The 14,504-nt window shown below is 42.0% G+C and overlaps 1 protein-coding gene across 11 annotated transcripts in view; it reads right to left on the bottom strand.

Moving 5' to 3' along the window:
* MYO5A (myosin VA) overlaps positions 1-14,504 on the bottom strand; it is a 105,515-nt gene that overhangs the window by 57,411 nt on the left and 33,600 nt on the right. For 9 of the 11 annotated variants that reach the window (XM_080395052.1, XM_080395053.1, XM_080395044.1 and 6 more), the window contains exon 5: positions 1,080-1,236. The exons of 1 other annotated variant lie outside the window; for it this stretch is intronic. In XM_080395052.1, coding sequence (XP_080251178.1) covers positions 1,080-1,236 — 157 coding nt within the window. Of the gene's footprint in view, positions 1-1,079; positions 1,237-1,620; positions 1,708-14,504 lie in introns of all 11 variants that reach the window. One more of the 11 variants, XM_080395045.1, reaches the window with a different exon arrangement.

The following is a 14,504-nucleotide window of genomic DNA, read 5'->3' as shown; positions in this document are numbered from 1 at the left end:
TAGGCTTTGAGACCAAAGGAAGCGGCATAGGGAAACCTGCAGCCAGCCTGTATTTCACCCAGCAAACACAGCAGACTGCAGACCCCCCCTGCAGAGTCTCTCGCCGTCACTGTCACTCAGCAGACAGTGAGGATGCTACCCTGCTTGGCCCAGGTACCACCTCGGTGGCATGCACTGGAAGGCAGAGGGGGTGTTCGGCACCCCAAGTTCTGTTAGCCACGCACCAAATCTCAACGTGGCCAAGGATGGTATGACGCTTACTGCAAACTGGAGCGGTAAAAGGAGTACTCTGGGATGAGCTCACGCCTACAAAACTGCCATTGCTGCCCCAGGCCAGGCTGCTCCTGGTGGGGTAGATGCAGCTCAAGGAAAAGATCAGCTGCCCCAGCTTCCTCCCATGGCTGGACATTTGGATCCCTCAACAGCAGAACCCACTGCCCATCAGGGCACAGCTTGTTTTATCCCACAAAACAGTTTCAAAACACCACACAGCACCACAAACCAGGCACAATTACCTTGTGACAGAACACACACAACTGTGACGGGACACCTATAGTTTGAGCATCATGAACTCCTCATGCCAGGAGGAAAGAAGGAATAAAACATAGTTCATTTTTAAAAATACCCAAGAAAGAAAACAGTGGCTGCATTTTGCATTTCATGTTTCACTGCATGCACTCCATTTACTCATGTCTGTCCACTAATACTTCACACTATTGCAGAGTCGCTAAATATCTGCCAAAGCATCAGTTGTGTGAAGCATTTTCTTAGGTTTTCCATAGGCATGCACATGTGCATTTAAAGCAGTATTCATATCAAAATTACTTTATTATGTGAATAACTTAACAATACTGAAACATTACCTCCCGCCTTCTTTCAGTCTTTCATAAATACTACATAAAATGATGCCTGAAGCACCACCTGGTAAGTGGACTAAACCCAAAAATTTAAAATATATTTATTCTAGGTTCTTTGCTCCTCAAAAAAAGTATGGATTGCTCTCTCTGTTGAATGCTTATGTTAGCCCCAGAATAATAACTGCAGCTGGAGGGTGAGGGTTAGTGCAGTAGCTCTTTTACCTCCATGATGGGGTTGGAGGCTAAGACTTTCTCCTCAACATTGGCTTCACTGGCAGATCCACTGACTGTGGCAAAGTACCTCATGGCATACTTAGCAGAGACGGTCTTTCCGGCTCCAGATTCCCCACTGACAATGATTGACTGATTTCGCTCATCTCTGAAACACAAAGACACGTTAATCACCAGCTGTCCTCTCAAGGAGATGTATTTTTTGTTTCCCCAGCTTGGCAACAACCCTTCCACCATAAATGTTAGCAATACAGCAATAATGTAAATGCATGTGGCAGAAACAAGGCTGTTAGTGACCAAGCTGCCTGGATGGCTGACTGGACTGCCTGCAGCCAGGATGCTCAGTCGGGATTGACGCTGCTGCAACAGCCCAGCCAGCCAGCAGAGCTGCTCTAGAAAACCTGGCTACTGTAAAGTACCTGTTACCACTACTCACTACGTGCTTCTGCAGCTACTTCTATCCAGAGTCTGTGGTGCAGCGCCCCACTACATTATCAGTGCTCATTAGTAAAGATCATTAATGCCATCTTACAGATTGAGAAATCAACAGCAGAGTCAGCAACAGAAACCTTTCGTCCTTCTGATCTAATCACCAGCTTTTCCCAGAATTGTTCTGAATCTGAAAAATTCAAGCAGGGCTTCAGCACACAAATTCACAGCTCTGGAGCAAAGACAATCCCTTTGTTGTGAAGTAATTTCTTCTCATTAAAAAAAATAAATATCTCCATTTGCTACAAAAACAATTTTTCTCTCATCTCAAAGACAGCTCTATCCATAAACTCCAACTGTATGATTAATAAACATGCTACAAAATAACAAGGATAGAAAGTAGCATTTCTGTAGCCTGAATCTTTCAAAATAAAACCACACATGCTTTATACAGTATTTTTTATTTCCAAAGCAAAAGTTAAAATGAATGATATTTCAAAATACACCTTTGGGCTGGATGAGCTTAGCTCTATCTCACATACGAGGAAGCGGAGAAAGAAGGAATAAAATTTTACCCCAAAGCTTTACAGAGCTGGGGCTGGAACACAGAAAGTATAGCCAAGCCCCAGACGAGGCTGTGCTTACAGCACTAAGTAACGGAGCGAAATTTCAGGCACACACACGTTCAGGTAGCACATACACAGTCTGCATGGCCTTCAAATGCCTGCTGAGGCCATCAGTAAATGCTATGCAGGGAAAGCAAAGAAATATGCATGGAAAAACTGTTTGTGCTTTCTGTAACCTAAAGGTCCTCCAGAAGATCTGATGTTCTATTTTTGAGAGAGTCAAAAACAAGCATGAAGCTAAATTACAGATCACATTGTCACTCTCAAGCTGTTACCTATCTTCAAAAATATCGCCAAGCCCCCAGATAAGAGCAAAACTCCAGCATGTACTTTGCGTGGCACAAAAATGAAGGATAGAGGAGCCACTGGTTACGTCACACATCTCCAGGACAGTTTAACTGAATGAAGGCATCAGCTGAAGCAGATTTTCCCCATTTTGGTAAAAGGAAATTACTTGAAATGGCTGAGTGCTGATTTAAATTTAATAGGAAAGCGTTAAGAAGATCAAAGCAACCTAATTTTATGTTCTCAACTTCCATTTAACACATGCGACAGGTGCGAATGACTACAGCACAGTTCACACATTTGTACCTACCAAGCTGCCAGCCTGGGTGCGAAAGCTGTGGGAAAGCAGAACTATTCAGCTTGGTACCCGGCTGTGTGTAGTCCAGGCTACGAAGTCTGAACTGCCAGTGATGCCAGCCTTGGCCACAGGAAAATGTAAACACCCGCCAGGGAGCCCTCTGGTTCAGCGGCCACCAAGCCTGCTGTGCACGCATGCCTGGGGCGGCTGGCGGTGGTGATGAAGATTTCCAGCTGGGGAAGGAAGAAGAAACACTCTTGCTTCTTCCCCACTGCCCCTCCCATACTCCACCAGCAGTAGATAGACGTGCTTGAGGGACAACCTGTAGCCCTGTACGTAAGGATGTAGTGTAGTGCGAGTGATACGGATGCTCATGGTCAAGAAGAGCAGCAGAAGGACGTGGGAGAAGTCCAACCGAATGCATAACATCTAGGTTTAAATGGGACAACCACTTTCCCTCTCACACAGACAGCTCCTGCAGTGAGTCAAAAACAGAGAACAATTTCTACATAGGACTGGCACTGCTCTCTCTTTTATTCCTCCTGTGCTCTTTCAAATCGAACAAAAAACCCCATACCATTCCAAAATATGAAACTTCTGCTCTGCTTTCAGCAGCTGCCTAACACAGCAGACAGGCAACAACATGAACAAGCTTTTCATTTGTAGATTACCAGCTCTGTTTCATGTATTAAATTTCATTAAATATATGAAGACTCCGGAAGCTCAAGTCCTATGAAATGTATCCTCTGATGATTAAGTTTATTAAAAATAAGAAAACAAAGTAATGCAACCTCAGTAGTGCAGGCTTCTGATAAAACCATCAATAAAAAACTAACTCTGTTGCCAAGAGAGGAACATGGAAATGAAGGTGTCTCACTCCAACTGTCACATCCCCGAAGGACGTGTGTGAAAGCATGGAAAGCACACGCTGGGTTTCCAGTCCCTAGTCCCTTCTCGGGAGCTCAGGAGCGGTAGGAAACACCAGGCTCTTCAGAGCACTGCAGAGGAGGGAGCTCCACATTTCCAATGACCGTAACAGAAAACTGAGGTTGAAATAATTTCTCCTTACAAATACTGTTGCTAATTAGCCTAGAGTTTCCTTTCCCCCACATCATAAGATATGAAGACATACTCTCCTCCCTAGCACTCATCCATGTGCTCAGGAATAAGGAATCCATTATCCTATTACTGTGTAAGTACATACACATATATGCTTTTCATAAATTTGCCTAGAGAAGATATGGCTGGCTCTGCGTGAGCTGCAAACATTGCTGCCATCTCTTCTGCAATGAGTATTTGTGTTTGCAGCAGCTACGGCTATCGTGAGGAACAAAGGGCTCACTCATTGTCTGCAGCAGAGTCCTCTCGCACTGCCCTGCCAGCGCTCCATCCACGCTCAGAGCTGCTCTTGTCTTCCAAAGTACATTAGTCCATTGTCTTGCTTTAACACACTGGAGTAACCATCCTCTAGCATATTATTCTTTCTGCTTTTTGGCAGAGAGAAAGGAAAACACTACAAAATGCCCAAGACCGCACTCGACATTTGAAGGAGAAAGGCCAGCATATCATGACTCCCCACGCACACCAGCGGCAGGGGACGAGCTGTTACTGCCACAACAGTATATATATACCACTGGGCATATAGAGGTCCTACCACGGGCAGCAAGATATTCAGTCTTACAAGGAGGATGGAGTAGTCCAGCCAGGAAGCTGTGTCCACTCAGCAGAGGGCTCTTTTATGTCATTAAACTTTAAGAGAACAAAATGCCACACTGAAAAGATAATCACAAGTAAAACAGAATCAAAATACCTTGGATAGCTTACGAAATGTGATGAGAATTATTTTTAATGGTTTGGTCTGTCTAAAATATAACCCCTTCTTCTGCCAAATGAAATTTTCATAATCAGGCTGCATTAAAAATAGAATAACATAAAACCCAAACCAAAACAAAGGAAAAAATCACCAGAAAACATAAGTAACAACACCTTGAGTTCTTTCCCAGGTATAAATAACACCTTTGGAGTTATTTATAGTTAGTTCCAAACCTTTAACCTGACATTGTGAGCACTTAACATGTCACCAGTCAGAAAAAAGCTATAATTAAAACTTTCAGCCAATGAAACAAGTAAGTAGGGCAACAGCGCTATGTGTGACACCACTTTCCAGCCTGATGCCACAATCCATTATCTATGCCATAGTCTTCATCTTCTTGGAGCTTATTCTCTGAATAAAGCACGTAATTAGATGACTTTAAAACAAAGATTATTTCTGAATGGAGGGAACATTTTAATTATCCTTTTACAAAGAGAAATGACGGAAAGCAAGCTGGGAGACGAGAAGGTAGAGTCCTCTTTCGCCCAAAGGTGGGTAACTATCGCATCCTAGGAGACAGAACTACATTACAGTGACAGACACTAAGCCAAATCATCTTGAAAAGAGGTGTTTAACCCCGGCAGACTGAAACAGATTGACTGGGAGCACTTTACCATTCATGGAAACACAAAGTATTATGTTCAGGCACTGGTCAGGATCACGTTCAGCTTCTGCCATCTCTGACCACTGCAGTAGAATAAAGGAATGACAAAACTAAAACAAAACTTCCATTTCAAGATGACAGGCCCAAACATTTCACAAGCCGAAATGTGAAATGATAGGCTGAGATTGCCTGCAGCAGCAGGGGACTTCATTCAGAAACCTTCCACATCCATTCTCTCAGGCCTGTAATTCAAGAGTCATGCGAGGGCAACAGCTATTTCTTGTCAAATCAAAGAACAGTACCACACTATGGAATAAATAACTGATAATTTAAAACACTGTTATCTATCACAAAAACAATGCCGATGTCTAACTTTGAAAGGTAATACTCAGATGCTGTATCCAAGCCATACACAGCTCCACTCCTTATGACAAGTAATGGCCACAGAACGAATAATAAGTGTCACTAGTTTTTCATATAATAATTCCAGTAAAGGACAGAAGCAGATTTGTGAACAGGCTGGTAAATTATAGAGACGATTTTGCTTTACCTACAAAATTCTGTCCACAGACAGTATGTTTATGAAGAAAGTCACTGTCAGAGTGCCAAAACAGAATAGATGTAGACTTACCTAACTCCTGGATGCTTGAGATTACAACCTACATTCCAGCAGAGGGGTTTTTTATGCTTTGAAAAACCATTGCAAAATTCAACACTGAAGATATCTTCAGCTCAAAGGAGGTTCAGCACTGTGGAAAAGAGAGTGCTACAAACTGACTTGAGACACCTTACGTGCAGAAAAGGGTTTTGCAGAGTAGAATGAAATGACAATGACAAGAAACCAGAAGGTGGTTTAAAAAATATAGTTTTCAAGACCTGAAAAAAAACACCTTTATTGAGGATGTGCATGTATCTTAATGCAATAATTTTGATAGCATTGACTAATAGTAACTTTAAATTCTGCACTTCACAGAAATCTAAGATTTCTGTGCTTTCAGAAGGGCTCAGAATGAAGGAAACACTACTCCCATGAGGTCGCAGCCATCAGCTGCAGTAGAAGCATGAACAAGATGGGGTACCTTCAATGTGTAGAGAGTGCTGCGACAAGACTGACTAATCATTGATATCTGTCATCATCTAAGGCAGCTTTTAATTATTTCAGTTGACCAATGGAAAAATTGAGGTGAAAAAAGAAAAAAACAGTGCAAGAAACGAAACATTAAAGTTACTAACATTAAAGGCAGAGTTGTCAATTTTTACACAATTTTCATTCCTTAAGGTCACTACACCCACTGAAGCCGGCTCCTTCAAAAACCAAGCCAGCTTACTGCATCACAGCCATTATTTCCACAGCAAACTGTCCAAACAGTTCAGGATAACGAAGACATACAGACTGAAAAATCCCTACAGATATCTTTGTTTACCTTCTTTCTCTGTACCAATAGAAATCCCTCTCTTAAGCAGGAACGCTACAATGGTTCAAAACCTATCCATCAATAAGCATTTCAGAGGGGATTAAAAAAGCCCAGAGATATTCAATTTCATCATCAAAGCACAACATTGTTTTTGTGGGGTTTTTTTGCTTCCTATGACTGATGCATCAGATGTATCACTTGATCTTGTCCTTCAGACTCATGACTCCACAGCAAATAATGTCAAATAGATGTATATAAGCACACACACCACAAAAACATCTGCCTGGGAAAACAAATGAAAGGAATACAGAATTATTGATATCAACCCACTCATACCCAAGCCACCAGCATCTCTGTCTGGGATAAGTGGATCATTAACAGCTAATTTAAAAAAATTCTGATGTGGATTTTGAAACATTTGCCTGTGATGAACTACTTCAAAGTTGAGTTGTCTCAATGCCATGTAACAATAGATGAAACTGGTACAAAAGATCAGAGTGAGATACCCTTAATATAAAATGCAGAGACCAAATAACAGGGCAATTTAACGAGAAGAACTTACTTTGCCTTTGATCCTAAACCATCTGTGTTTGTTAACCTTGAGGACACAGCCAAAGTGCTGATGTTTTTAAGGAAACTTCTTGCCAGGGTGGTTTGAAGGCCACCACCTTCAGGACATCTTCTGCCTGTACTGCTCCAGTGCCAAGAGGTTTAATTAAATCTGCTGCCTTTTTTCTTTTTTTCGTGGAGTTGCTACTGGTTACTTCTTCTGGAATAACAGGTTTAGGTTCTGGCTAAGGGCACCAAGCCCATGGCATACGACAATTTCATTTTTTATTTACATCAAAACAGCACAAACTGCTGCTAAAGGCCTGATCCTGCAATCTTCAAACATTGACATCTCCTACTGCTTCAATGCAGGAACAAGAACACAATAAATAGATTTTATTTAATCTAGCAGTGACAGTCTGGTCTGCTTTATCTCACTGTTGTTCCAGTACTGCAGTTCTGTGGTACTAAGGCAGATTTGTAAGCCTGAAATTACTTTACATTTTCAAAACAGTAAATTTTGAATGATCAAAGAACCTGACACAAACTCCCAGAGAAGGAACCTGTCACTGAGGGACGTTGGGATAGATCCCATTCTCAGTGTACACACATAATTACCACTAACATTAATGAGCGTCATGCCCATCAAAGACAGAAAAGGAACTTAGTGATATGCCATCCTACAGCTGAATTATGCTAGCAGGAAAACCAACCCAAGAAAGTAACTTAAAAACTAATGACATTGCTGAAAGGTCAGATAGGATTCATTCTGAAATGCTGGGATGTTTGAAATCTTGCTGTGCTTCCATTAGCTGCAGCTACTTTGAGAGCCATAGGATTAATAAGGGACCAACATAAACCTAGTTTAAGTGACATGTTTTACATCCAACACTATAAAGCAAATTTTCAAACTCTGCAAGGATACGTACATGCAGCTGACATGATTGTCTCCAGCAACGCAAACACAACTCTGACCCATGTAAGCATCCTATTTTTTCCAGTCTCTTAGTATCCCTGTTGCATAACTGTGACAGCATATGACCAAAATAACCTGCAGTATCTGCAGTCTGAACATTCACACATCTTTGTATTTGAGACCATTACTAAACAACTCTATTTAACAAATCAGTTCCCCTCACGAGGCAGCTATAAGAAAAACAAAAGCACAGGAAATTTTACCAAGTAACTTCCTCATTGATAAGATGAAGTAAAAGAAATTTACACAATGCACTGAAAATAAAAGCAGTGTGGAAGCACAAAGCATTATTGTAACTGCTTTATCAACATTCCCAAAAAACTCAGAAGTACTGATGTTACAGGACTAGAGAAATACACCTGATGTGCCACCCACTGCAAACAGCTTATTCAGTCTTGGAAAAATTATCCAGAGAAGATTTTAAACTCCTTTCTTGTGAAATCCATGGGCTTTCATCAGGTATCAATATGAAGTTAAGAGCTCTCTGTAGTATTGAACGTTTTGTGAGCTTCACAGAAAGCAGTATTAAGAACTTTAGGGAGGAACTTCCCAGCGGCAGAAGGCCAGCCCCAGCAGGCTAAAGGGAGCACAGCCTTCAAGGGACTGGGCATCTTCCAAGGGAGGAAAGAGGATGCAGAGCAGAAAATGCAGGGAAAAGAAGAAAGCAACAGAAGGACAAATCCGTGGTGTAAGATGGTTTTGCACACCTCATCTGAAAGCTCACTAAATAGGTCTGACGTCAACAAATGTTGAAATAAATTGTGTTTCCTATATAAACTTGAAACCAAATTACCTCCCTTTTTTTTCTTTTCCGAGAACACTCTTCTTTTCAGCACAAAACATGGTTTGGGAGAAACAGAAGGATTATTTTTGCAGAGCCCAGCAGCCTGTGCTCTCCCCAATACCTGCCACTCCCAGCCCCCTGGCAGAGCAGGTCCCCAGTTTGCTCTCTGGGCAGCTGTGCTCCACTCCTGTGTGACACTTCCACTGTCACAGTTAACTTGCTCTGCTGAAAGACCAAAATTGCTTTTTACACTTACCCTAAAATGAAAGGCAGCTGTAAAACCCACCAGCCCTGGAAGGTTTAACACGAGTCAGTGCAATATATTTAGCTTTACCTTTGCCTAAGCGTGGCGTTGTGTGGCAGCGAACAGGGCTGTACATGTTTAGCAGCACTTGTTCAGTGCAAAGGCCTTTGAAATTCAGCCCAGGGTGAGCAGCATCTGTTAGGAGCCATTATAAAAACTGGCAGCTCTACAAACCCAGGATTTGCTTTTCAAAAATAAGCAATTTAGCTGCTCAATAAATAAATAAATAAGAATTCATTCAGCAGTTTTCTAATGCTCTCAGACTGACCAAGAACAGCAGCAGCCCAGTCCAGGCAGCCTTCCTGGCACCTCTCACATCAAGGGCAGGAGGCAACATCTTGCCCTTCGTCAACCTTCTGAACAAACTATTTTAATCACAAAGTTCTTTGCAGCCCTAAATAAGTTCTGTTACACCCTGTTGCTCAGCTTGGCTCTTGGCCTCCTTAACATGGGAAAGCACCCCTGTTTTGTCCTCTTTACTTTCCACCTGCTTCTTACAGCCCACATATACGGAGGCACATCTTCCCATTCCCTTTAGGTAGCTGCTGAGCCCCTCTCCTTGGGAGGTCACCTTCCTCTGGAGAAGTCTCCCCTGCAACCAGGCAGCACCAATAAATGCCACCCCCACACCCTACGTACACCTGTACTGCAGGAAACCTTCTTCCCTCATTTTTGAAGTTTCCTGCTTACAGTGCTCCTTTGCACAGCGGGCGCAGCCCCTCCTTCCCCACAGAGCCACGCCATCCCGGCGTTCCCAGTGCCAAAGCTTCCAAATTCACTTGCACCGGCACATCCCAAAAGGTGCGGCCCCACACAGGTAATTTGTTTTTTCCACCCTGGCAGGACTGTTGTGTGGATTAACAAAGTAACTTTTGCAAAATGCCCAGAGTGTGCAACATGCTACGTAAGCGCTAAGGATTATTATTAGAGACTGAAGCGCTTCGAACCATTCTGTGATGATGAAGTGATGGCGGGGAGGGAGGGGAAGAAAAAAAGTGAGTTACTCATGCTGTGCTCCAGGAGCAAGCATCACTTCTTGCGCAGAACAGCAGCCACATTTCTTGGTCTGTTCCACCTGCACACCCTGTACCCATCGGATTATTTCGACTATCTGGATCTAACATGCTGTGACCTGACACATCCTGGTCTTCGCAGATGACACGCATTAACAATTCAGAGATGTGTTCAGCTGCACCTTGAGTCACAACAATTGCTCCCAACTAAGCAGTAAATTAATTCTTTGTAAATTCATTCATTTTTAATAGGCATGAAAGGTAAGTCCAACAAACTACGTTCTTTAACCACATTTCTAAATATATTTCTAGTTTAACTGGTTTTTTTAAGCCTAACAGCATTTCTCACTGACATCTTTAGCCAGTGGAGGAGAAAAGGGGATCTTCTGAGCACAGAACCGGGGGCTGGAAGCTCAGCACTTGGGACCAGCTCTGGGCTGACCCAGGCACGGCCACAGCACACCACCTCTGCCCTACTTGTCTTCTACACAAACAGAAATTGATACCACAGTATTAGAGGAGCAGACTTTGGTGAACGCTTGTAAAGTGCCAGGAACACAGAAGCCTTCCATGAAAGCAAACATTATTATGCAATATATGTTACCCGGCACAGAGACCCCTTAAATGCTGCAGGAGCTGAAGGCATGCAAAATATAGCATGTTAATTTCTGTATATTGAAAACAAATTAGCTTTGGGAGAACATTACCAGGAAACCCACCTAATTGCTGCACTATGAATTACCTGCTCTGTTCTCGCGTATTTTATTGCCAAGCTGGTGTGCTCAAGTCATCAGACACTGTCAATTCAGGGGCTTTATGACCTGCTTTTGCCGCCTTGGTGAATTCACTGAAGTTGGTGTCCCACTCCCCAGGTCTGTCTCAACTTATAAAATGAAAATAAGGACACTGATCTCTTCTGTAGAGGACTTAGAGATCTGCTCACAGAAAGTGCCAAATGAAGGTGAAATATTACTATTATACATAACCTGAATTCTCTTGAGTCTGTTCCAGCTGCAAACTCAGCCATCCCGAAACACCTCAGTTCTTAAGCACTTTTGGTCCTCTTCAACAACAGCTTGGGAAAAAAGTTCTGCAGTACTCTCAAAACCAGCAGATGTACTTTAAAAAAAATAATTAATTAACAAATTGCACCACTTGCCATTTCAGTTGTATCCAGGAAACATAGCTCTTGACTGTAAAAATGGCAAAAGGTGAAAAGATAATGAATTGATGGTAACATCTCTCGACACATACAAATGAAGAAAACTGAGGTCAGCACATGCTGCAAAATCATGACAGATTGCACTCCAGAGGAGCACAAAGATGAGCCAGCACTATGCAACTGATTTATCTAGGGATTAGTCAGAGGTCACTCCTGCAATAGTTTAGGAAAGCTCATTGCTTAGCTACCAGCAGGACACCTCACATGAACTCTAGCTTCCAGCTACAACCATACTTAACCCTTTTGCTACTTAAAAATAATCACTGCTCAGACAAGTAGGTCCCTGAAGTTATGTCAGGTTGATCGCCCCATCCACTGTCTTGTACCTCTAACATCATAAAATGTGAGACCCAAAGTATAAGAGACTATTCCAGTACCATCTGGTCTCACCACAAAGCACAATTTCCCTTTTCATTCTAATTTTAACAACAGAGCCCCAAAAGTACCATCTCTTTTCAAGATAAGTATTTAATTTTAAAAGTCATATGTCAAAGACATAAGTCAAAGGCAGCCATTGTATGTTTGTACGATACCCACCACAGCAGGCTCTCATTTCATAACTGGATGCAGATCCGTTAGGGGTTGTTAATCACCCCCCTCCCGACTCCTGCCAGGGGAGAATGGACTATCCATTTATCAGACACTCGAAAGCAAAGCAGCAGCTGATCAAACATGCATTTTTGTAAGAGGACATCATCTTGGGATGCCTGGGATAACTGGAGACTGTCAGTCGAGGTGCTTTCAGAACACCTACTCAACAGCTCACCAAGCTTCCTTTCAAACAAAAGGCAATAGAAAAAAATCTTCCCGTAGCTGAGAGCCATCAGACACATGCCAAAATCTGACAAAACAGAGAGGCAGCCTGCTTATTACAGGTAATTTAATGAAAAAGATACATGCTAACATTGAATAAATCATTATACTTTGTCCAAACAGAAAAATCAAACTTTGGAGACTGATGCTTTAAAGACTGTTGCTTTCCGTCCTGGTTTTCATTGAGTTTTATAGGGATCTCATCAGTATGTAATTCTGCTTGCAAATGTTACTCTCCACTTGCACATTGCTAGACAACTTCACCAATTAATCAGAAGGAAATCTCCAAGTTAATTTATTAAGTTGAAAAGCACTGAATTCTGCTGTCTGTCATCAGCCATAAGTAGGATGGAACAAACCAGACCAACAAAGTGCTTATAAAAAAATGCATTCTCTAAATTGCTGCAATATACCCTTACTAGGCAGGGGAGGGTATCCTGTGGTAGTCTGATTTAGAACTTCTCTCCCTAATGGTGTTAGGAAACTCATAATCATAAGTCTCATACATTAATGTAATTCTTAACAGTTTCAAGAGTATAATCATCAACATCTCCTCTTACTGCAAACCATGCAGTTAAAAATGAAAGCTTCTACTGAATATTACAATGAAAATGAACTGCACCTACTGGTGATTATGATTCCCACTGAAATTGTAATGCTTAAAAATATATATATATATAAATAAATAGTTTCCAACTGATGCTTTGCCTCAATTTTCATACTACAGAGGGGTAACTGTAAGGACTGAAATTTTTGTTCATAATTTGCAAATGCTGACTTTGCATGTATTGAACCCTTTGAACTGCAATGCACTGTTCTAACACCCACATGCTGATATTGTGGTTTGTATTTCTGAGACAAAAATAAGTTCTTCAGTAACAACTTACTTCCTTTTGAATTGTTTGTCAGCCTTACACATTGTCTCAAACCTGTATAAGTTTGCTCAAATGAAGCTACCCATGAACAATATCCATGAGGGAGACTGTGCAGAAAGCACAGCTTGTTACAGCTGTTCCTACAGAACCATGGCAGCCCCCAAACTGCTCTGCACAAAAGCCCTGCGGCAGGGGCGAGCCCCTCAGACAGGTCCCCATCCGATTGATCCTGTTCCCTCCCACTGGGACCCACTCGCAGGTGGATCTCCTCCCACTCAGAGGAAGAGATCGGCTCTGTAACCCTTAGACCTGCAGTCTGGAGGATCATACAACCCAAACCAATAATGTTATTGACAAGCATGAGGCGCACATAACCCTAAGTCTAATACAATTTAAATGCAGCGTAAAACTAGTTTCTTGCTTGTTTCGGGCACAGTAGAGGAAAAGCATTGGAAATGAAGCTGTCAGTCTGTGCAGATGGAGAGAGAAAAGGAAAAAGGCACAAAGATACAGATGAGAAGGGGGAATAGAAGAGGAGAGCAGGGAGGGGGGGAGAAGAGAAAAAAATAGAAAAAAAAAATCCAAAATGAGATTAGTCTTAAAAAAGCTGTGCTGAAAAAGACAAAAAACTACTGAGCAAACAGTAATCACGTATTGCCAGCTATGGGTAAAGATGAGCCATATTCCTTCTCACTAACCCTCCACTGGAAACTGATGCTAGAACTGTGGTTGAAAGAGGAAACAATGGATGCCCAAATCGGCACACTGCTTCACAGCCCATGCACACCACACCATTTGGCTTGCTCTATGCAGAAAATTTCACATATGAAGATATCTTTACGTGCTGCTTTATATGTGCAAATTAACCCCAAGCAGTTGCTGAATATCGCTTTTCATGAACAAGACAGATGTGAGCTCCATCCCTGTCATTCCAGCAGTCAACATTTCTGCACTATATTTTTTGAAGGTACAACATGTACAATCACAGCTTTCCTGACTGCTGTCCTGGGGCATTTTCTTTGGCTGAAGAAGACCACAGAGATCATTTAGTTACAACCATGCACATGGAAGGAGCTTCTCAGGCACATCAGATGAAGCAATGAAGCTGGCAAGAACAAATCCTAAATCATTAAATTATGAATTAAGAAAAAGACCTAAGGAGTAAATATTTAGAAGAGCTCACTGAAGCCTTATGGATAGGAACATCATGACTAATTACTCCAGTGATCATTTAAACATGGAGTTAGGGAAGATTAGAAACAACAGAAAAATAAATCTCACCAATTCCATGCATAAATGCAGATTAATCCACATGAGTACCTATCATATGAATATCCAATGCAATTATTA

The sequence above is a fragment of the Falco punctatus genome (genome assembly GCF_963210335.1).
Source record: "Falco punctatus genome assembly, chromosome: 7".
Classification (NCBI taxonomy): Eukaryota; Metazoa; Chordata; class Aves; order Falconiformes; family Falconidae; genus Falco; species Falco punctatus.
Note: the sequence above shows the minus strand (reverse complement) of the source record. Positions and strands in the feature narration are given on the sequence as shown.